The sequence below is a fragment of the Vulpes lagopus genome, chromosome 10 (assembly GCF_018345385.1).
Source record: "Vulpes lagopus strain Blue_001 chromosome 10, ASM1834538v1, whole genome shotgun sequence".
Lineage (NCBI taxonomy): Eukaryota > Metazoa > Chordata > Mammalia > Carnivora > Canidae > Vulpes > Vulpes lagopus.
In genome coordinates, this window is record NC_054833.1 from 41,585,280 (window position 1) to 41,608,625 (window position 23,346).

The 23,346-nt window shown below is 40.0% G+C and overlaps 1 protein-coding gene across 2 annotated transcripts in view; it reads right to left on the reverse strand.

Annotated features, from left to right (window-relative positions):
- Positions 1 to 1,199: 1,199 nt before the first annotated feature.
- UBE4A (ubiquitination factor E4A) overlaps positions 1,200 to 23,346 on the reverse strand; it is a 38,061-nt gene continuing 15,914 nt past the window's right edge. For both annotated transcript variants that reach the window (XM_041771451.1, XM_041771450.1), the window contains 11 exons: positions 22,255 to 22,375; positions 19,482 to 19,786; positions 17,793 to 17,925; positions 16,576 to 16,763; positions 14,007 to 14,107; positions 13,779 to 13,892; positions 12,118 to 12,292; positions 7,863 to 8,043; positions 7,254 to 7,401; positions 5,426 to 5,583; positions 1,200 to 4,243 (listed from right to left, as the gene is read on the reverse strand). In XM_041771451.1, coding sequence (XP_041627385.1) covers positions 4,117 to 4,243; positions 5,426 to 5,583; positions 7,254 to 7,401; positions 7,863 to 8,043; positions 12,118 to 12,292; positions 13,779 to 13,892; positions 14,007 to 14,107; positions 16,576 to 16,763; positions 17,793 to 17,925; positions 19,482 to 19,786; positions 22,255 to 22,375 — 1,751 coding nt within the window. In that variant the 3' untranslated portion in view covers positions 1,200 to 4,116. The remainder of the gene's footprint in view (positions 4,244 to 5,425; positions 5,584 to 7,253; positions 7,402 to 7,862; positions 8,044 to 12,117; positions 12,293 to 13,778; positions 13,893 to 14,006; positions 14,108 to 16,575; positions 16,764 to 17,792; positions 17,926 to 19,481; positions 19,787 to 22,254; positions 22,376 to 23,346) is intronic.

Sequence of the window (23,346 nt, forward strand, 5' to 3'; positions counted from 1 at the left end):
AGGAGTGGAAGAAAAGATTTACGTAGGAAGTGGCATTCGATGCAAGAAACATAAGTAATGTATCCTGGAGAAGCATGAGCAGATCTGATTGATGGAATGAATGGTCAGGTGGAAGGAAAAATTAGGGGTGATATCCAGGAGCCAAGAGCATCATTTCAATGAAGGAGTGATTCAGCTGCCTAGTATTCCAGAGAAGTCAAATTAAGGTTGGGAAAGATAATTTACCAATATGGAAAATATTAGCTAGAGCTTTTTCAGAAAATTAGGATAGAAGCCAGAGTACGTATGTCTATAAGGAATGTGAGTCAGAAAACCAGGTAAGGGGGCACTGGGCGGCTCAGTCCTTAGGCCTCAGACTCTTGATTTCTGCTCAGGTCATGATATCAGGGTGTGAGATCTAGCCCCAAGTTGGGCTCCACCTGGGCGTGGAGCCTACTTAAGATTCTTTCCTTCTCCCTCTGTCCTTCCTCTCCCCCCATATAAAACCAAGTAAGGCTGTGGAACTTAAGGTAGAAACTGAAGATAGAGAAGGGGGATTACTAAGATTATCTGAAGAGACAAGAAAGAAAACGGTGGGGATTAGCCTTGGAACCGTGGGGCCTGGTTCATGGATGGGATGATGGGAGAGAAGTTTGAAAGTGAAAATTCTGAGGTCTCTATCTTAACAGTTAAGAGGAAGTCAAGATCTTCAGTGAAGGCAAACTGGGAGGGTCGGAAAGATTGGTGGAAAAATGTTAAAGTTTGGTTTGGTGTTGAATTTCTGGACACAGAAGGGTTGTTGGGCACTGTTAGCAACCACAGATTTGTGGTCATAGTACTCTAAAGATTATGTCATTTTTCTCCCAACAGTAGTCTGTAGCTTGGATACTGGAACAGGGGAGTGACTGGGCCCATCTAGACGGAGGTCTTACAGCGCAGGGGTAAGACAGGGAACACAATAATGATTAAAATGAAAGACCTGGGGTTTAGGCCAGATAAAAGTGAAGCCAGAAATGAACTGATTAGGAAAAAACATGTCCTAAGACTCATCTGGGTAACTCCAGGGTCCAGAAGCCTGGTAAGGGAGGTTAGCTCAGCTGGGTGACCCATGTTTGATGTCACCTTAGAGAAGTAAAGGTCAGAGTCCCCTAAAATTTCAGAGGGATTTCTGAAACTGCCACAAGCTTTTCATACTGTAATGAAGGAAGTGATAACAAAGGTTGTAAGTCAGGTGTTCATTTATTAAATACAAGCTTTGAACAAACACCCCCAGGCAAGTTTGACAAGAAGTAACCTTCCTGGAATGTTTCAAAATACAGTTATGGTTGATCAAATTTTATTTCAACCAACCTTTTTGTTGTTTTATTTTTTATTTATTTATTTTTTGTGTCTAGGTTTTCCTGTGTAGCAGTTAGAGCATGTGCATTATTTCCTCACATGACATCAACAGTGCAGCATCAGCCTCTCTGGCTTGTAAAGGCACCCAGTAGACTTATGCTCTGGGCAATGGCTGCTTAGCAACCAGCATCAAATAAAGTAATGAAGCTTTTGTAGACTGTGATACCAAACAGCAACTGGCACTTTCACCTGCACCATTAAAAAACCTTTAAAGTTTGTTTTTACATATCTATTACAAACTATATTAAAAAAACAAACACAAACCAAGATTGCTTGATAAAGCCTACTTAAATAATTTTCCAAGTTTAGTTATTACCCTCTTGGTAAGCAGTACCAGAGCTGATAAAGAGTCTTCATTTTCCTATCATACTCCAGTAAAGCCAACACATAAAACTAGGTAGATCAGAAAGTCTCTAATAGATTTAGAGCTGTTTCTGAGTTCCAGACAACAAAACATCTCTAAGCTTCCAAGCGCAGATACACACCATGGTGTTCACCAAGATGATAATTTTTTAGTCTCATTTTTGGGATGTTCTTAAATTACTCCAAGGAAAGAAAAAAAGGCACAGAGGACACTTGGTTTCCTTACCAACAGTGACCTTAAGCTATACACTTGCCTTTCTGATGAGTTTAAAGATACTCAGCAGCATTAATGGTGCCGTAGCCATTCATAAAAAGTTTCAGGAAAAGAGACTTCAAGAAAAAGAAATAAAAGCTTGCTAGAAAAGGCTTACAATCTGAAGACCACAGAAGTAGAATACAGACACAGATACAAGAGGCAGCATAGAGGTTGTTAACTAGAAAGCTGCTGGAAACAGCTGCCTTCTGAGGTTTTGTGCCCATTTTCTCTCCAATTTTCTCCTATAAAACTCTGGTCTTTCCCCCACTTAAAAAAAAAAAAAAAAAAAAAAAAAAAAAAAAAAAAAAAAAAACATCCTATTACATTGGGTTTGGAAGATAACTGCAAGTAGACAGAAACTTATTTTATATACAGTTCATTCGCAGTGAAGTAAAGGAGGATAATAAATAGGAAATGAAGCTCATTTGAAGAAAAGGAACAAATCCTGTTAACCCAAGCCTTAAAGGCCCAACTTGCACACTGAATTAATATCTTACATTCTAGCTTTTCCAAGAGTCCTGGACTCCTTTTTTTATTTCTAAGCACAGCAATAGGCAACATCTACTTTACACCTCATGTGGGATGCCCTCCGACGTGAGGTTTTTCCAAGTAATGACATTGAAAGCACATTAAGGACTGCGTAGAGCAAATCGTGTTGGAATATCATAAAACTACCATCTGATTTGAAGAGTCCATGGTTAAAAAGGAAAGTGACCCCTGTTTCTGGCTATCACTTTTCTTGTCATTTATGGTATCTTCAGGCTTACCGGGACAGTGACATGGTCCACAGGGGAATGTGCCTCACTTGGCATGTTACCCTCCGCAACTGAGTATCAGGGAGCACAAGCTCACTTTGCAAAAGTGGGGCCCATCCACCTACTAACTACACGGAGCTGTGTGGATATTTAAAACGGCTATAGACAAGGTTGTGCTCAAATTCCTACTTTGTTAATTGATGACCTAAGGCTGAGTTAGAAGCAGCTCTTGGAAGTTAGGTCACAAGCCCAAACAAACATTAACTATATACATATTATGGTCTCAGAATTTTCTCTAGATTAAGTGTGTCCATAAACATGGCCACACACTGCATACATCTTACCACGGAAGAGACAATATAAAGTGGTACTCAGTTGACACTAGACCAATATAAAAATGCATGTGGTGTGTATATATATATACTGAAGTATACTGTTGCTAAGTGTCTTAAAATGACATCTTTCATGGTTACAATATTTGTTCCCTAACTTTTCCACTCAAGCCTTGTCCTTGTAGCAACAGATTTCCATAAGATAAAAAGGGTCTAACAGCCTCCTTTTTTCTTTCACCTCAGAATTTTCTAAATAAAGTGTCAAAAATTCACATTTGTTCTACCAATCCTGCAAAAAATATTATGGGGCTAACTTTTTTGTGGTGATGACAGCCCCAGGGGAGAGTGTTCATCTTCCATCGGATCTCTGAGTTACGAGGTAACACAAAATTAAGAACTACCAACAGAAACTGCCTAAGATTCCTTTTAAAAAATCTCATCTATTCTATTCAAAAGTCAACTCAAACATCAAGGTATCTCCTTTTGTGTGAAAGGTTATTCTGTTAACAGCAGAACTGTAACAAGAAAAGGGCTGACATCTGGGTCCTGAAGACCAGTAAATACCTCAATGATACAGGACCTTCTGATGGTGTAAGTGGTTGCCAGAATATATGACGTCATATACTTAAAAGCCAGGCTCACCAAAGGTCTCTGAGCAGTTCTTGGCAGAGCAACAGTAGGGTGGCAGGAGGTTTCAGTAGTTGCAGTTAATATAACTTAAGGTAGGAAAAGGAAGCAAAGTAGAAGAGAGAATGAAGGGTACAAATGAATGATCATTTCTAAACTTGGTGCTGCTATAATCAGCGTAATTTCCTGCAAGCCAGGAAAGCACTGTAAAGTTCTTAGGAATAAATCTAAATTGTCATAATTTCAGCAAGAGCAGTTCTCTAATTTAGTGAAAAAAAAAAAAAAAGAAAGAAAGAAAGAAAGAAAAAGAAAGAAAAAGGAATAAAACCAAGGAGAGAGAAACCACAAACAATTGTTTATCTACACTCTGGGGTTGGTTGTTTTTGGTTTGTTTGGTTCACAGTATTTATTCAAGTTGCTCCTTTTGTTGTTTCCTCTCTGCGAGCCATCGTTGGATTTTTTCTTTTAGTTCTGTGTTTGGCCGGATCTGGTCCATGGTGAGGGGACTACGGTTAAAGGGGTCGGTTTGGTCACTGGGACAAAGAGAGAAAAGGGAAAGGGGTTATTTCTGTAAGTTCTAACACCCGAAGCCCAAGCTAGAAGTGCAGGCGTGTCTCCCTCTAAGATGGAAGCCAGATGCCCTGTACATCTGTGTCAGGCGCTGACCTGAGGTTAGAGAGAAGGAGACGAGAAAAGAGTGATTCATGGGGTTTCTGGGATTTCTGCAGATGACTTAACTACTCGGTCTCTCTGCTTCTTAACAACCTTTATTTCAACACTGCTGTTCAGATCATACTTGATTTGATTTTCCTCAGGTAGAGAGTCTGGACACTCATGTCAGCACACAGAGCCACTTGTGGTTCCAGTGACAGGCTCTCAAGATAGTTGAAGGTGTTAGGGCATAAAACCTTGTAGATTGACACCTGATTTTGTTAGCTAATCACAACACACGTAAATGCAGATTACGGTTCTCTGAAGGTTTATAATATACTTTAAGGGGTGATATATCTTTTCTGTCTGTATCCTGAGGCCACAATAAAATAGATATTTTCACTGACACTTTGGAAAAGACATCCACCTACTATAGTATTTATGCATATAGCGAATGCTTAAATACCAAACACCACAAAGTCAAAAATCCTCTTTTGCAATGTTTAAAAAACAGTATTTCCTTAAATTTGGGTCAACTTATATAATTTAGTTTTAAATAGAAAAAGTTTCTCAGTACCCACTTCTATCTAATGCAGCAGGTCCCGCTTGCAGGTTGTGTGAAACTTATGGCCACCATGGCTGAGTACAACAGCAGCAGCAGAAGCTGGGTTAACCTATATATGATGGCTATAGCATAAAACTTGACTTACACCAAACAAAACAAACTTGTCATTTATATTTTTACAACTTAAATACAATTAAAGTGAGTTCAAGTCAACTTTTACTTCAGGTTGACATAATTTATGACATATGCTGATAGAAATTATTTCCTCAAGAAGAGATAAGGCTGGAGCCAGCATTTCTCAAGAGTGTTCTGTTTTGGATGTTTAAATCGTTAACAATCAAGTGATACACCTCTACTGAAATGCCTCCCCAACTCATTAACAAATCAGCAATACGGAGCACCTACTGGGTACACAGTACTGTATTGGGAAACTGGGAAAAAAGGACAGCAAACAGATGTGTATCTGTTGTCTTGAGGCTGCTCTTCAGGGCTAGCGTACCTGAGCAAATGTCTGGCAATGGTGGATCTATCCACAGTGACTCTGGAGGATGGCAGCACCACAGGGTCGGACATGAGTGTGCTCATGATGGGATCCAGGAACTCATCACAGGCATCTGCATAAGTTTCCTCCTCCTGTTGCTGGAGGTCTGCTAGAGACTATGCACAAACACCTAGTTGTTAAGGTGAATTCACAGAGCAGCGGATTCAAAATACTCGGTGACTACGATCTTTTTATATTTTATTTTATTTTATTTTATTTTATTATTTTATTTTATTTATTTTATTTTATTTTTAAGTGACTAGGATCTTAAAGCGTCACTGAGAACCCTTTACAGAGAGGACAATTCTCAGCTTTATTTTCTAAACAAGCGAAGAAGGATATTTTATTATTATTTTTTAATTTAAAAAGTATTTAATTTATTTATTCATGAGGGACACAGGGAGAGAAAGAGAGAGAGAGAGAGAGAGAGAGGGAGAGGCAGAGACACAGGCAGAGGGAGAAGCAGGCTCCATGCAGGGAGCCAGACGCGGGACCTGATCCTGGGTCTCCAGGATCACACCCCGGGCTGAAGGTGGCGCTAAACCACTGAGCCACCCGGGCTGCCCCAAGAAGGATATTTTAAAAGTGAGTTTAGTATTCAACCCCAACTCCCAAGCTTCAGGTTGGCTCAGCTGCTAGCAGTCATGACTAGAGATGGGTTTAAGTGTTAACAAAAAAAAAAAAGAGACACATCCTATATAAGGTGGTTCTGGCAGCCGTCCTACTGTAAATATCATCATTGAAAAGGAGATAGTGGTAGGAAGGTTATTTGCAGAATCAGTCATGCAGTCAGTGTATGAAAAGGAGCTTCTGGTTTTAAGTACAAACAGGTATAGGAGGAGTTTAAAAGTAGCTTCAACATTTTGTTCTTTTCATAACTCTAGTTCCTTGGGGACCCCTCTGGCTAAGCTCTAAGCAATATGGAGCCCAACTCTATAAATAAGTGGTCCAATGAAGGAAACATGGATGTCAATAAGGAAGGTTTTCTTTTTTCTTTTCTTTAAATAAGCAAGGTTTTCTATTAGGCTGTGCCATGATTTTTCCTTCTTTGTAACTAATGGAGCTCTGCCAAACTTCAACCAAAAGGACTGGCTGAATATAAGAGAGTATTTTCATCTATAAAATGTAGGCCTATTCCCATATAAGCCAACTACTAACTATAGATATAACAAATGGAGGTTTTCCTAGAAACTGTCCACAAAGTCTATACACTCTTCTCTTCTAGTAGAAGCTTATTTTTTTTTTAAGATTTTATTTGTTTATTCATGAGACACACACACACACACAGAGAGAGAGAGAGAGAGAGAGGCAGAGGCACAGGCAGAGGGAGAGGCAGGCTCCATGCAGGGAGCCCGATGCGGGACTCGATCCCAGGTCCCCAGGATCACAGCCTGGGCCAAAGGCAGGTGCTAAACTGCTGAGCCACCTGGGCTTGCCCTAGTAGAAGCTTCTTAAATCAATTTTCTGTTCTTCCCTCATGTCGAGAAGAGAATAAGGATATGGTAGTGATGACGTGATATGACATGGTGATGTATGGAATTCCTGAATTACTACAATGCATACCTGAAGCTAGCACTGTATGTTAACTAACTAGAGTTAAAATAAGAATATATATATATTTTTAATGTAGGTCTAGTTATTCATGGACCAGGAAGAATCTTGTTTATATCTTCTCAAGGCCATAAATACCCTTTTACCCCTTGAAATAGGAGAACCAGCAGAACAGTTAGTTAACACAGTGATTTCTATTGAATATGTTAATAAACAGATTCCTCCTCCTCCTCACCTTGATTCTCTCTGCCAAGTTGCTGAAAGCCACAATCATATTCCCGGGCTTATTTATTTTCTTCAGGACTCGGACTGTCTGTGCAAAGAGAGTTGGGGAATAGGAACGTCCGTCCTTGGGCACCGTGGCACAGAAGTTCTCCTCGTCCCTGGAAGGTCAGCATCAGAAAGACACTGAACATCAGAGGGTAGGTCAGTGAGGGAGACAACAGCTGGGTTGAGGAACAAGATTCCCTATCACTTACATGCTATCAATGTTCTTTTCATATAGAGAGGTTTCTTCTAATTTTTAGGAAGGAAGTCTATCAAGTATCCTGTCACCTTAAAAGAATACTGCTTCTCCAAACACTGGTTACTAGTAGTAAAGTTTATCTTCACACAAAGGCAGAGTGTTGAAAATTCTAAACAGCCTCCCGTAGGTCATACAAAATTTCATTATGAAAACTACATATTTTACTATTATTAAAACTACATATTTTAAAATTCCTTCAACCAACCAGAAATAAACCATTTCTCCTCTATTTCTACATAATTACCAGTCATTCCATTATCAAAACCCGAAATTAGAAATCAGCATGCCCTCTAGCCTGCCCAATTAAATCTCAGGTACCCAAGGTTTAAGTAGATTGTGCAGATATCTGATACGAGCTGCTGGGGCTTGAAGTCAAATTCACTGAAGTCCTTGACTTTTAGGGCCCCCATCTTGGGGCCAACCAGGTGCTGCAGGAAGTAGTTCAACATGGAGATGATGCGCTCAGCCAGGAAAGGATGCACAAAGAGTGATTTGATCTCTAGAAAAAAAGGAAGTCTGTGAAAACTCAATCCATAAGCCATGTTTTACTTATTATGTCTTAGAGTTTCACTTGGACACCTCTGGGGAATATTTAAAAATTATGTAATACATTTTCATTGCAGGAATGTTAGAAAACGTTGGTGAGCAAAAACAAAATATAGAACTACCACCCAGAAATAAACACTGTTAGCATTTTGCAAATACATCCTTATAGCTTTTTTTGTTTTTTTTTTTTTAAAGATTTTATTTATTTATTCACGAGAGACACAGGCAGAGGGAGAAGCAGGCTCCCTCCTGGGAGCCCAACGCCATACTCAACACAGACTCTGGGATCATGACCTGAGCCAAAGGCAGATAAATGCTCAACCACTGAGCCACCCAGGCATCCCACATCCTTCTAGCTTTTGTCCATATTTACAAACATATACATTTTTACAACAAAATGATGATCATGTATACATATTCTGTAACTTTTTCATTAACTGTACCATAAATATCTCACTATTTTGGTAAATATATGTCCTTGTGTTGTCCAACATGGTAGCCACTGGCTGGCCCCACATATCTATTTAAATTAATTTAAAAATTCAGTTCCTCAGTCACAGTGACCTCACATCTCAAGTGTTCAACAGCCACACGTGGCTAGTATCTACATTATGAGTCCAGATTTATAGAGCATTTCCATCAGAGAAAGTTCTAAAGGACAGCAGTGATTTGCACCCTTTTTAATGGCCACATAACTTTCCAATGTTGTGACTGCATCTGAAGTTATTTATTTATTAAAGATTTCATTTCTTTGAGAGAGTAAGAGAGAGAAAGAAAGCATGAGCAGGGGGAGGAGTAAAGGGAGAAGCAGACTCCTCATTGAGCAGGGAGCCCGATGTAGAGCTTGACCCCAGGACCCAGGCATCATGACCTGAGCAAAGGCAGATACTTAACCCACTGAGCCACCCAGGCGCTCCTGAAGTTATTTATCTTTATTGCTGGATGTTATTTTTACTGCTGGACATTCTATTATAAACATTTAATACCTATCTATCTATTTAAAAAAAAGATTTTAAGTAATCTCCACAGCCTGCAAGGAGGCTTGAACTCACAATCCTGAGACTGAGTTGCATGCTCCAGTGGCTGAGTCAGGCAGGTGCCCCAGCATTTCACTTATTAACTTCATTGTGTACATACTTTCTAGATTTATTATTTCCTTATAATGAATTTGTAAGGAATTGCTAGGGCACAGGACTCAAACTACAAAAATTAAAAAAATACATTAACACACGCCAGGTTTGGGCAGCCTGGGTGGCTCAGTGGTTTAGCGCCGCCTTCAGCCCAGGGCGTGATCCTGGAGACCCCAGATCAAGTCCCACGTCGGGCTCCCTGCATGGAACCTGCTTCTCCCTCTGCCTGTCTCTGCCTCTCTCTCTCTCTGTCTCATGAATAAATAAATAAAATCTTAAAAACAACAACAACACACACACACATGCTGGGTTTTAATAAGCCAAAAAGTATGATCAGGAGGCTTACTTCATACTACTGGTTCTTGATCTTTTAGTTTTAGCCACTCTACTGGCTTCACTACTGAGGAGTTTAGCTTTTACTTCCTGTCCTTCTCTCCCAAATACGAGTCACATCTTTGGTTAAATAATTTAGTTTATGTCATGAAGATTATATAAGTATCATTCACAGCACAACCACAGTGTTCTAATGATTACATATATAGTTATATACTTTTTTTAAAAAAAAGATTTACCTATTTGGGGGGTGCGTGCGAGTGGAGGTGGAGGAGCAGAGTCAGAAACTCTTCAAGCAGACTCCCCACTGAGCATGGAGCCCAAAGTGGGGCTCCATCCCAGGACTCTGAGATCATGATCTGAGCTGAAACCAAAAGCTGGATGGACACTCAACTGACTGAACCACCCAAACACCCCGGTAATATATATGTTTTAATCTAACTTTTAAAAAATTTGTTTATTTTCAGAGTACCAATCACTAAATCTTTCTAAACTCTCCACCAGAAATGTAAAACTCTCAATAGGATAATTTCTAGCAGTTCTGTATTTTTTGGAAATGCTCCTTCTGGAAGCTCCCATCTGTCACTCCAATCTGGACTCCTTGCTCTATAAGCCTGCTGCATGGTGGTCACACTAGCTCCTTTTACCACCATCCTGGACACTTTCTTTGTCTCTCTCTTATGGGATTCCACTTTCCTCCTGTGGATTTACCCTTTCACTTTGATGGAGAATATCTTTTTGTAGCTTCTCAAGAAATGGTAAACTGGAAGTAAATCTGATACCTTCACCCCTGAAAATGTCCTCACATTTGGCTGGCTATAGTTTTCTGGGCTGAAAAACTATTTTCCATGAGACGCATGCTCTGGTTTCCAATGCCACTATTGTGAAAATCAAAGACATTTTATACTTTATACATTTTATATTGTACATGACCTGACTTTTCTCTGGGACCCTTTAGGATCTTCTCTTACCTTGATTTCCTGAAATGTCACAATGTCACCTTAGGGTGAGAATTTAAAAAGTCCATGTGGTCAGCCCACTGTGGCCCTTTTAAGAAGCTTTTAGTCTTTGGGGATTTTAAATATTATTTGATAATTTCCTCTTCTCCATTTTTCTCTTTCGAGACTTTCTGGATTGATCCTTTATTTTACCCTTTTCATTCTAATTTCCATTTCTTTTCTTTCTGTTCTACTTTCATGCAAGAGCTCCTTAATTTGATCTTCTAACTCTTTTACTGGCAGATAGAAATTACTTAAGTTATATATTTTCAATATCCAAGACCTCTTTCTTGTTTTTTTTTAAGTAATACTTCTTATTGCCTCTTGTTCTTGTCCTATGGATGCTATGCCTTCTCTTGTTCCTCTGAGATTATAAAGATTTTTTTTTTAAAGTTTTCATCAGGGGATGCCTAGGTGGCTCAGCAATTGAGCATCTGCCTCTGGCTCAGGGCATGATTCCAGGGGTCCGGGATCGAGTCCTACATCAGGCTTCTTGCATGGAGCCTGCTTATCCCTCTGCCTGTATCTCTGCCTCTCCCTACCCCCCTGTGTCTCTCACGAATAAATAAATAAAATCTTAAAAAAAAATAAAGTTTTCATCAGATACCTGTGTTTCATGTTGGAGGATTTCTTCAAATGTCTGGTGATCCTCGGTAATCATTTCATATGTTATCAATATAAATTATTAATGAAATATTTTACATTAAAAAAATACTAAGTCTTGAGGTGTGTATTTTTTAAAAATTTTTTTCTTTAAAGATTTTATTTATTTATTCATAGAGACACACACAGAGAGAGAGGCAGAGACACAGGCAGAGGGAGAAGCAGGCATCATACAGAGAGCCCGACGCGGGACTCGATCCAGGGTCCCCAGGATCATGCCCTGGGCTGCAGGCGGCGCCAAACTGCTGCGCCACCGGGGCTGTCCTTGAGGCATGTATTTTATACTTTTAGCATTTTAGCATGTCTCAATTCAGACCGGTCACATTTAAAATGCTTGAGAGCCACATGTGGCAAGTGCTACTGAATTGGACACTAGCTTTTTTTTTTTTTTGGACATTAGCTCTAGAGGGAGCGGAGATAAATATTTTTGTTTGATTTACCACATTTAACCAGAGTTTAAGAATATTTCTTAGGTTAACATACACACATACTCCCCCAGATATATTATATGGCTAATTTATTCTCAAGAAAAATTATAGCAACGTAAGCTTCCTGGTAGCTGTGTGAGGGAGAACATGCCCCTGTCAACAATGGGCTGCTGCTTCTTTTTTTTTTTAAGTAGGTTCCATGCCCAATATGGAGCCCAAAGTGGAGCTTGAACTCATGACCCTGAAATCAAGACCCAAGCTGTGATAAAGAGTTGGATGCTTAACCAACCAAGGTACCTAGGCACCCTGGGCATCATCCTTCTTGACGTTTTTCTGGGGATTCATTTCCCTGTCAGATTGTGTCTGAGATACTATTGCCAGAGCCTGAATTCTTAGTTTCAGCTGGATTGATCCCTCAAATGAAGGAGATCTTGACTACTAGATTTTTTGGGGACATAGTGCTTTGTGTCCTTACCTGATGTCAGAAAGGCAAGGGTACCAATTGTTTCATTGGACATGATGTTATGGAAACGTGCCAGCTGTCCAAACATCTGTAGGCCAGCCTCCTTCTCTCGGCGGGCTTCTGGAGTCAGACTATCCCATTCACCTCGGTCTTTCTCAATCTGTTGAATCTTTATCTTGCTCAAATACTACAGAAACCAGAAGCGAAATTTATCAGATAAGAAAGTGCAGTTGAAGAGAAGATATGTAAGCGGTTCTATTTAAAATCTAGTTTAGTAAGCCAGGAAAACCAGGGACTATGTAAGAAACATGAGCCTTTATTTCTCAGCATAGGGCTGAAAATCCATATAGATTTGTTTTAGCCTGGGTGGAGTTATGGGTAGGTTCCACATGACTATTATAGTCTGTGATCTAGAAAGGAGGATAAATAGTATCATGTGTGAAACCTAGGCAAAAATAACAGACTGAAGTGAAAAAAAAAAAGGGACAAATCTTTCCCTCAAAAAAACCAACAAAAAAACAAAAACCCACAAAACCCCACAAAAACCCAACAAAAAACAAAACAAAAAAATCCCCCCCAAAACAACAAACCCAAAACAAAACACCAACCCCATAAAAAACAAAAAACCAAACCCAAAACTGCCTATAAAAAAACAAAGCTCTATCAAATATGCAAGATGTCTGGAAGGAGAAGCATAAATATTAAAAACTGTCTACTTCTCATCATTCTTGCAGTCCTATGACAATGCCATCTGGTGTCATTCTTTGTATCACAGAGCTCTTGCTTAGAGGGGTCTGTTTATTACAGGACGTGTTCTTGTTTTCTAAGAAAACCTATCTAAAATCTTGAAGTATGGGATTATGAAAAAAGCAAGAACTCTTCTCACAAATTAAATACAAGTTACTGGGCACTGCTAATCAATATGAAGAGCTTGTGGCTATCCAATAGGCCACCTTCGTGACTTCCTTGCCTCATTTCCCTTTGGGACACTGCCTTATCTATCTTTCACTTGTCAGAGATAAGGGAAGTTTTTAATAGGAGCAAGAAGCAGCTCCTAAGGGATGATTAAGGATATGATGTACTGAAGCTGCTGAGAGGCACCCAAGTATATACTTTGGGAATCTCATGTTTCAACTATAAAGATTTGGGAGGCTGTGGATAGATGAAGAGTATTGGGGAATGTTTATATGAAAAAATAACCCAAACTAGAGATTCTGTTTTTCAAGTAGTGGTGCAAAAATCAGAATCTTTCAGGAAGGAGATAAGAATCATTGCCTTAGTGAGTCACTGTTACTGATGGGTTGGGATGGAAATGGTTGAGTCACTGACCAAACCCAAGGTCCTCTGATTTCTTTCTGTGTTGCTGGCCTGATTAATCCTGCCAATGGACCTTAGTTTAACTTCTTCACCCTTTCTTTTCCACTCTGCCAAAATTTCATCCTAGCTTAGGAGGCTTCAATGACCATTGATCTTGGTCTCTAATGGAACAATACCTATTCAATCTCCATAAGAGATGTAGTATACTACTACCCACAAATTTTGGGGGTCCAAAGTGGTACTATGGGCATATGGATTGCTCCATTATAATTTGAAGGTAAAAAGTATGTACTTATTATTACCTGATGATATAGGGTGAGTTAAATCTGTTCTAAAAATATTTTACTTATTCTTACCTGTATGGCTTCGTCCAGGAGGAAGATGGCGTCGTTCATTAGCAGGTTAAGAAAACGGAGGAAAAGTGGGGGATTCATGGCTTCTAAATTCTTAGAGGCATAGTCAGCCAAATCCTGTAAGTCCCAGCCCAAGACAAAACCATTTTAAGTACTGAACCACAACTCACTGGGGCTTATCTGAAGTAAAATTCAGACAACTCAGCGTGGCTACACCAAAAACTCTCTCACCTTAATGCTCTCTCGATAGGTATCTGTTCCCCACATGTACCTTAGGATGGGATACATGGGACGCCGGTAATTAAACTTCTGTTCAAATTGATGGGGGTCTCCTGAAATAGGGTAAGAGCAAAAACCCAGCAAAGGTGGTGCTACCAGAGAAAGAGTAAGAGCTTATGTCTATGTGGAGCCATTTTCTTTTTTTCTGCATGTGCCAAGACTACTGGTAGAATCTGCCCTGGGAATTTAGAAAGGCCCAGAGTCACAGGCAAGTGTTTACTTATTTCTGTGCTGACAGAACAAGAGGGAAACAGACATGAAAGATACCTCATGCAGAAAAAGACAAGGACCAAGTTGTTCAATAAGAGCCAGGGGAAACCAATGCTTCCATATCCAAATGTAGAGTACTCATCGGACTTTGAATGAGGCCTCTGAACAGGCCATTGTGGCAGCAACCATGTGCTGAATGGGTTACTAAGTACCCCCCACATTCTTCATAGATAACATCCCAACTGTGAAATGAATTGGTTCTTAATTACTATGAGAAATCAGGTCAGAGGCTAAAAACCTGAGGCTTGGACTGTTGTGACTTATCAAAGGAACCACTAGAGCTTCGTAGTTTGGGTCATATAAAAAGAGCATGGGATTCAGAGTCAGAAGATCTAGGTTTTTCTTTTGGCTCCACTTAATTCAAGCCTCTTAACATTTTTAAACTTCCACTTCCTTAGAAATAAAATAGGAATTATAATACATTCTCTATCATTCCAACTAAAGGGTTGATATGGTCATATAATAAGATAACTGTAGTGATTTACTGTGTGACTATATATGTATTATAAAGATTTACATGCACTATCGTACTAGTCATCACTTCAATCCATTTTATAGATGAAGACACTAAGGCGAGCTAAGCTCACTAAGGTGAGCAAGTGACAAAACCAAAATACAGATATGAAAGGCACTCAGTACAATGTTAAATGTCTCCCTAAGTATTAGTTGTATTTATCACCAGATGGGAGGACAGCTTTTATTTAGGACACTTCTTTTAAAAGAGGTCTTAAGTAACTGCCTAACATATTGTTTACTGGTTGAGATGGGGTACAGTTTACTCTTGATCTCAGGGTGGTGAGTTTGAGCCCTGCATTGGGGGTAGAGTTTACTTAAAAAAAAAAACAAGAACTGTCCCACTATTCTGCAATTTGAGGCAGATAAAAATCAAGACCTGGGAGGCAGGGGTAGCGTGACTAAGTCTGTTAAGCGTCCGACTCTTGATTTCAGCTTAGGTTATGATCTCAAAGTAGTGAGACTGAGCTCCGCATTGTGCTCCACATTGGGTGTAGAGCCTGCTTAAGACAGAACATGAAAGACTCCTAACTCTGAGAAACGAACTAGGGGTGGTGGAAGGGGAGTTGGGCAGGGGGTGGGGGTGACTGGGTGAAGGGCAGTGAGGTGGGCACTTGATGGGATGAGCACTGGGTGATATTCTATATGTTGGCAAATTGAACACCAATAAAAAATAAATTTAATAAAAAAAAAAGATTTGCCTCTACCTCTTCCTCTGCCCCTCCCCCCACTAAAAAAAAAAAGACCTAGGTGTAATCAAACCGTTTGCTTTTCTTGAGCATAATTAAATCAAGCACACAAATTGGGAAGAGCATGTGTTTTGTTTTTCTTTATTATTATTTTTTTTTCTTTACTATTTTTAAAAGGATTTTATTTATTATTTATTTGAGAGAGAGAGCAAGCGCATGAGCGAGAGCACACAAACAGGTAGGGGAGGGAGAGGGGCAAGGAGACTCCCTGCTGAGGGAGCCTGATGTGGGGCTCGATCCCAGGACCCCAGAATCATGACCTGAGCTGAAGGCAGACGCTTAATCAACTGAGCCACCCTGGTGCCCCCTCCCCACTTATTAAATATTTTGAGAGAGATTGCGTGTGCACCTGTGCACGTGAGTGCACAGGTAGGAGGAGGGGCAGAAGGAGAGGGAGAAGCAGACTTTCTGCTGAGCATGGAGCCCAACACAGGCCTCCAACCCAGGACCCTGAGATCATGACCTGAGCCAAAGTCAGATGCTTACACCAAGCCACCCAGGGACCCCTTATTTTTCTTTCTTTTTAAAAGATTTATTCATTCATTAAGAGGGAAAGGGAGAGGAAGAATCTCAAGCAGACTCTCCATTGAGTGCAGAGCCCAACATAGGGCTTGGTCCCATGACCCTGAGATCACGAATTGAACTGAAACCAAGAATCAGACACTCAACCAACTGAGCCCACCGAGGCGCGCCCTGTTTTTTTCTTTTTTTTTGAGGTGAGAATCAACCCAATTATATCACTTAGTTGTGTGACACAGACAAATTATCTTTTCAAGCATTCATGTCCTTATATGTATAACAGGAATAATAGAGTAAAACTTGCCAGATGGTGACAATTATTGAAACAATGTAAGAAAAGCACTTAGCATCAATGCAGATACATAGCAGATATTCAATAAATAACGGCTGTTGCTATTTTTCTCACATTAAGTACTGATCAAGCTAGGAAACTCCACTAGTATCTGCTTCTCAGTTCTGGATTGCTTTACCTGTAAACTCAATGTCCACAAAAACCTTGATTAGAGCTTCTGCAAGGTGAGGTGCATGAGGAAAGTTGCAGAACACACGTTTCCGGTGGAACACACTGGATACCAAGGGATTTGGGGTCTGATCCAGGTGGGGCATCACTGCTTCCAGCACCTCTGCCAGTTTGGCCCGTAGGTGGGGATTCTTCATCCTGCAAAAAGGGCAGAAAGCAAGCTAAGCAGGTAGAAAACTTAACTCTCAAATTCATGACTGTTTTCTCCACATGAGGAGCCAAAACACTCTATGCTACCGTTGGGAGGAAAAAACAGGATTTTGTAGTTTGAAGTCTGTTAATTTCTGGGGGATAATGCAGGTACATCATTCAACTTTTGAGATCACAACCTACCAAGTATAAGGATGAATACTCAAGTTGCTATGTAATGCTAGCCATTCTGTTTATTTTTCTATAATAATCCATTACTCTTTTTATCCCTGTTTCATTGAAGTTAAACTTGCCTCTCTAAGCTTTCTGAGAGCAAAGGTCAGGATGCAGTTATACTACGTTATTTACGATGTACACCACATGTACCTAATAAATACTTATGGACTTATGATTTCTCATTAGGTGTACTCAGCTCAGTGAAGGATTGGCTTCTACCTACTTCTTACTGACATGGCTTAGGGGACTGTGCACCATTCTCTTCATCTAGCAAATCTTCACCCTTGCACACATGGTTTCCTTTGGCCTAGACACCAAAAATACCAGAGAAGCAATTCTATAGGACAGCGGGTATCTTTCTTTGAGAAAATAAGTAGAAGTAGAGAAGAAGAAACTATGAATGAGATTAGAAAGCATTTACCTGTGCTTACTGCTCATGCAACTCAGAATGTTAAGGGTAAACTTTGTTACCATGCATCTGCTAGAACATTAGAACTTGGCTGCCCTAGGTAAGGTTTCTGGCATTAAGGTAACTATTTTAACCAGTCACTAACAGCGGAATTCTTACCAAGTATTCTACATGCAGATCCAGATTCTCTGTGGGGAAAGTCCTTGGCTTATTATGCCTCTCAAGAGGGGGATTTCTGGCTATCCTTAGGGACGGTCAGGAGATTCATGAATGTTAACACAACTTCTGAAGGCAAGCCCTTATGATTCAGGCTTGTGTGTTGCTTGGTTTAGAAGTCTTCTGAATGCTTTGTACCTCTAAGTGGTGTTAGAGCCAAGCTTTCAACACCTCACCTTTCTATGCTTCCAGTGAAAATCGTGATAAAGTGAAGGACATGTTCCAGGGAGTCTGCTGACGTCTCCAAGATGTCATCGGCAAAGCGGCGTAGAAAAATGAGGAAATCACCCAAGTTATCTGCAAAAAATTCTGAAAAAACCCAAACAAAACAAACCCCCCCAAAATAAACAAAAACCCCCCCTCAAAAAAACCAAACAAACATGCACTGCGATTAAGTGAAACATCTGACTTTTTGTACTAAGCAATATTGAAAATTTTCCCTTCACTCTACCTAACAAAGGTTAAAAAAAAAAAATCACAAACGTCTTGTAGGTACTGGGAATGGTGACAAGTTCATAAATGTAGAATATCCTTTTTTTTTGAGTCTCCTTCTAAGGTAAGTCAAAAAAAATCTTTTTAAAGATTTTATTTATTTATTCATAGGCACAGAGAGAGAGGGGCAGAGACACAGGCAGAGGGAGAAGCAGGCTCTATGCAGGGAGCCTGATGTGGGACTTGATCCCGGGTCTCCAGGATCACACTCAAGGCTGCAGGCGGCGCCAAACCGCTGTGCCACCGGGGCTGCCCGGTAAGTCAATTTTTATTTCTATCCATGTCAATATGAGAATAGCAGAGACAGAAAATACTGTTCACATATCAGTGCAACTTAAGAAAGTACACCGATATATACTCTTTTCCACACTCAAGGGTAACTGTGCATTAAATAACCCTTCAAATGGGCAAAGAATCTTCAACAAAGATGAATACATTAGATGATTCTGGTCATCAGTCTCAAGGATGGACCTCCAATTGTCTTTGCTTCCTGGTACTTATGCCCTCATGTGTCCCTCCCTACATTCTTCCAGGGTAGAGGCACATAGAAGCAATGGCATATCATTTCCTTGTTAGGTTATAAAAGCCTAGAGCTTCCCTTTGGTCACTTGGCCTGAAGGAAGCCAGCTGCCATATCATGAACAGTACTAAGGAGAGATCTGTATGATCTGGAAAAGAGGCCAGTAAGCAATTGAGATCCAACAACCACATGACCCGGCTTATAAGCAGATCCTCCAGTTTTGGTTGAGTCCTCAGATTCCTGTGGCCCTGACAGCTTGGCTGCAACTTCATGAAAGATCCAGAGGCACAACCATACAGCCAAACCACTCCTGGATTCCTGATCCACAGAAACTATGTGAGACAAAATTTGTTTTAAGGTGCTATGTTTTGGGATGATCTGTTACTTAGCAAAAGATGGCCAATACAATGATCAAGAACATAAAACCTGATTTTGACGGACAATATCTGCCAACTCCTCACCAACATATGTACATACACAATCTCCTTAACCAATAGGAGATGATAATTTTTTCCTCCTAAGAAACAACACAGGCACAGTCGAACAGATAAATTTAGAAGTTAAACAATGAAAACAATGCTAAAACTAACAGCTCTGAAAACCCTGGCTGCACTTAATCCCTTGAAGACTAGTTTATGATATACACAGAAGTGGGGACACAAGGCTGAGGAAAAAGCTGATAGTTCCCCCATTCTTTGACCGGTAGATATCATCTACAAATTTGAGTTGTTTCTTCAAAAACAGTTGAATGATAACTAAGGGAGGGTATTCTGAGGATTTACTTCCAAAGTGACCCAGTTAAACTTAGACAGCTATAAATAGGTGGTTGGTTCCCAAGGAAGAGCCTGCTTACCTGGCACATAAGCCAAAGAGCTGTAGCCATCTGGCAAAGGAAAAGTTAGTTCTATTGGCTGTGAGCCCTCATTGCCTATGGCCAGTTGAACAAGCAGAACAGCCATGGACACCTGCAAGTTTAGACAGTTCTGTAGCATTTGTGGCTCTGTCATGGCAGTCTTGGTAGAAAGATAGATGGTCATCAGCCGTTCAAATTGCTCACGAAGGTTGTCAGCAGCAGGGCTAGAACTTTGCTGAGCATCCCGCCAGGCAACCTGCAGCCGATGCAGATTTTGGTTGATTTTTACCATCTGATCATGCAACCTGCCCCCAAGAAAGTAGAAGAGACTGGGTCAGGAGGTTCATACAGGACAGAAGAGTACACATTGTTCTAGAAAAACAAATCCTCGTTTATTTATTCTAGTATTCTCTTTTAGGATATAGGGAGCCGCAATTGTGATGATACAGAAGGCACTCACAAAAATTATCGACCAGACAGGGGCAGGGGTCATAGCAGTGGGAAAATATTATCATGCATTTGACGTAAATGATGCTAATTACAAATAGCAGCCTTTAGCTGAAACGCACCATCCAAGGAACAGTAGCTTGGTTGAGCAGGGTGTAGACTTGGCTGTTACCATGTAAAATAACTATTAGACAAAGTACAAAAAGACCCCAGCAGGATCATTTGACACAGCACAGTTGCAATGATTGTACTTGGATGCAGTTATATGGACAGTTCTTCTACGGTTAGCTGAGAAATAAAACTGGTGAAAAAAGATTCTAGGTTAGTAACAACCACATATAAACTGGTAGCCACCTGAAATGCAACCTAAGAAACAGCTTCCAGTCCTCTGTTGTTCAATATAAAATTACATTATTCTTCACAAAGGGTCAGCCAAATGTTCTCTAATGAAAGGAAGCCCCGTAATTCAATGTTATGGATAGTTATCTCTATAGGTATAGCCCAAAGTCATCTTCTTTGGCCCTGTAGGTAATGTCTAGGGTTAGCCAGCCAATATGGGGAGACTAGATGACATTCATTTCTGTATCTGAATGCAAGTGGTTGAATAAGTTAAACATATGCTGCATTATCTATTGTCTCATTTAAAATGTCAATGACTGGGGAACTCCTGCGTGGCTCGGTTAAGCATCTGCCTTTGGCTCAGGTCATTATCCCAGGGTCCTGGGACTGAACCCAGGGTTCGGCTTCCTGCTCAGTGGTGAGTCTGTTTTTCCCTCTGCTCCTCTGCCTGCTTATGCTCTTTCTCTCAAATAAATAGAATCTTACAAAAAAAAAAGTCAATGACTGGGATAGAAAAACTAATAAAGATATAATTTTATTTTTCCAGAAGTTTGCTGAGAATTTCTGGAAAATTTTAAAAATGTTTTAAATTAAAAAAAATTTTTTTTAAATGCTCTGTGTCAGTGTAAGTATCCTGAGAAGACATTAAAAACTGCTGTACTCAGTACCTCTTCCTAAGAACTGTAACAACTTTCTTATGTATACTTGCAACTAAATCCTAATCAGCTAAACCAAAGGAGAGAAAAATCACAGAAAAGCACATGTGGCCAGCCTCAACCAGAACCATTTTTGGAAGTCCTACACTCTAGTTCTTAATTCTCCATATTTCTAGAATCGTTTTGATCTTTGGTACACAGATCTTTTGTGTTCTACTGATCTTATCGGAATCCCTTATAAACATTTTTCTTTTTTTTTAAATTTATTTTTTATTTAAGAGAGGTGTGCATGTGCTGTGTGTACTCAAGCCCCAAGCACTTCATTTTTGTCAATATTGTCTCTATACCACAGAGTAGAGCTTGGTCTTTTTTATCAGGAGTAGTAAGATGAAAATTCAAGAGGAGAAAGTGAAAAGTTAAAACAATTCCACTTTCACAAATCATGATAGATAGTTGGTTTAAAAATTTGCAAATTTAGGGGCACCTGGGTGTCTCCTGGGTGTCTCAGTTGGTTAAGCATTTGACTCCTGATTTCAGCTCAGGTATGCTTTTAGGGTTGTGGGATCGAGCCCTGAGTCAGACTCTGTGCTCAGCAGGGAGTTGGCTTGAGGATTCTCTCTCTCCCTCTTGCCCCTCCTCATTGTGCTCACACTCTATCTAAAATAAGTAAATCTTTGTAAAAAAAAATCCGTGAGTTTAGAGAAAAATACTAATGTGTCTTTAATTTTCAGAAGGGTAGCAGGTCGGGATCCCTGGGTGGCGCAGTGGTTCGGCGCTTGCCTTTGGCCCAGGGCGCGATCCTGGAGACCCGGGATCGAATCCCACATCGGGCTCCCGGTGCATGGAGCCTGCTTCTCCCTCTGCCTGTGTCTCTGCCTCTCTCTCTCTCTCTGTGACTATCATAAATAAATAAATAAATAAATAAAAAAAAGAAGGGTAGCAGGTCAAAAATGAAAAGTAAATTCAAGTTCTCTGGACAAAGCCAATTCATATAAACATGGGTAAGTGCATACAAAACCCTTTTCCTGGGATGCCTGGGTGGCTCAGTGGTTGAGTGTGTCTGCCTTTGGCTCAGGTGAGTGATCCCAGTGATCCCAGGGTCCTGGGATTGAGTCTGTCATCATGCTCCCTATAGGGAGCCTGCTCCTCACTCTGCAGGTCTCATGAATAAATAAATAAAATCTTAAAAAAAAAAAAAAAAAAAAAGACAAAACCCAAACCCTTCTCCTGTGAGATCCTAATGGGAGACCTCAGAATCAAGGGAGACTCACTTTCAACCTTTTGGTTATTAACACCATGAAGCAGTTCTTTAATGACAACAGAGCAGTTACCTGTGAAATCCCAAGTACAAAGTATACTCTGTCAGGACAAGGTTCTCTGTCACAAGATTGTAGTTCTGGGGAAACTTTGGCTCCTGCACCGCTGGGATCAAACAAGTTTCTTTGTCCAAACCTCAAAGAATGTAAAAGGAACAGTAAATGACTTGCTACAGACTTCAGTCCTGCGTCTCCAATGTCCCCTTACTTTAGCTCAGCTCTCTTTCATACGGCTACCAGTGAGATTTTTTTTTTTTTTTTTTTTTTAGTAATTTCTTTTTAAAAATAAGTGTAGAAGACACTGTGGATTTTGCCAAGTGGCACTAGTATAGTGCCAACTATACTAGTGGAATGCCTGGACAGCAGATCATCGGTACCTATTTGTGCTTTTCCAGATCTATTTCCTTTTGACCATGTATTGCTTTTATGATTAGAAGATTCATAAAACTGAAAGGAAATGCACCAAAATTAAGAGTTTTTTTTTTTTTTTTAAAGAGTGATTCATTTTGAGTGACTTATTTATTCCTTTTCACTTTTCTGCATTGAATTTTCTCCAAACAGGCCTCAACATTCTTCCTCCCTGGACTCATTTCCTGCCAATTCCCAAACCCCTTCCCCACCTGGCTCTAGACACTCTGAACTTCTCATTATTCTCCAATCAAGCCTTTCACAGCTTTGTGACTTTATACTTTAAATCCAACTCATCTCTCAAGATGTAGCCACAGAGACCCCCAACTTCTGTAGAATTTATTATTCACTTCCTCCTCTGTACTCCCACAGTTTAGTCCTATACCATATTATGATTATGTGTTAATATATTTGCTTTCATTGGAGGCTTTGAGTTAAAAAAACAAAACAAAGCAGGGATTGTGCTTTATTTATTTTTAGGAAGAATGAATCAATCAATACCCAGGGCTGCTAAATTCAGAAAGAATGTTTCACTAAAACACAACATTGAAAAGGTACCAGTTTTTTAAACATCTATCTTTAAAATTTATACTAGTGGAATGCCTGGGTTGCTCAGGGATCTGCTTCTTCTCCCTCTCCCTGCTGCTCCCCCTTCTTGTGCTCTGTCAAATAAATAAAAAGTCTTTTAAAAAATTTATA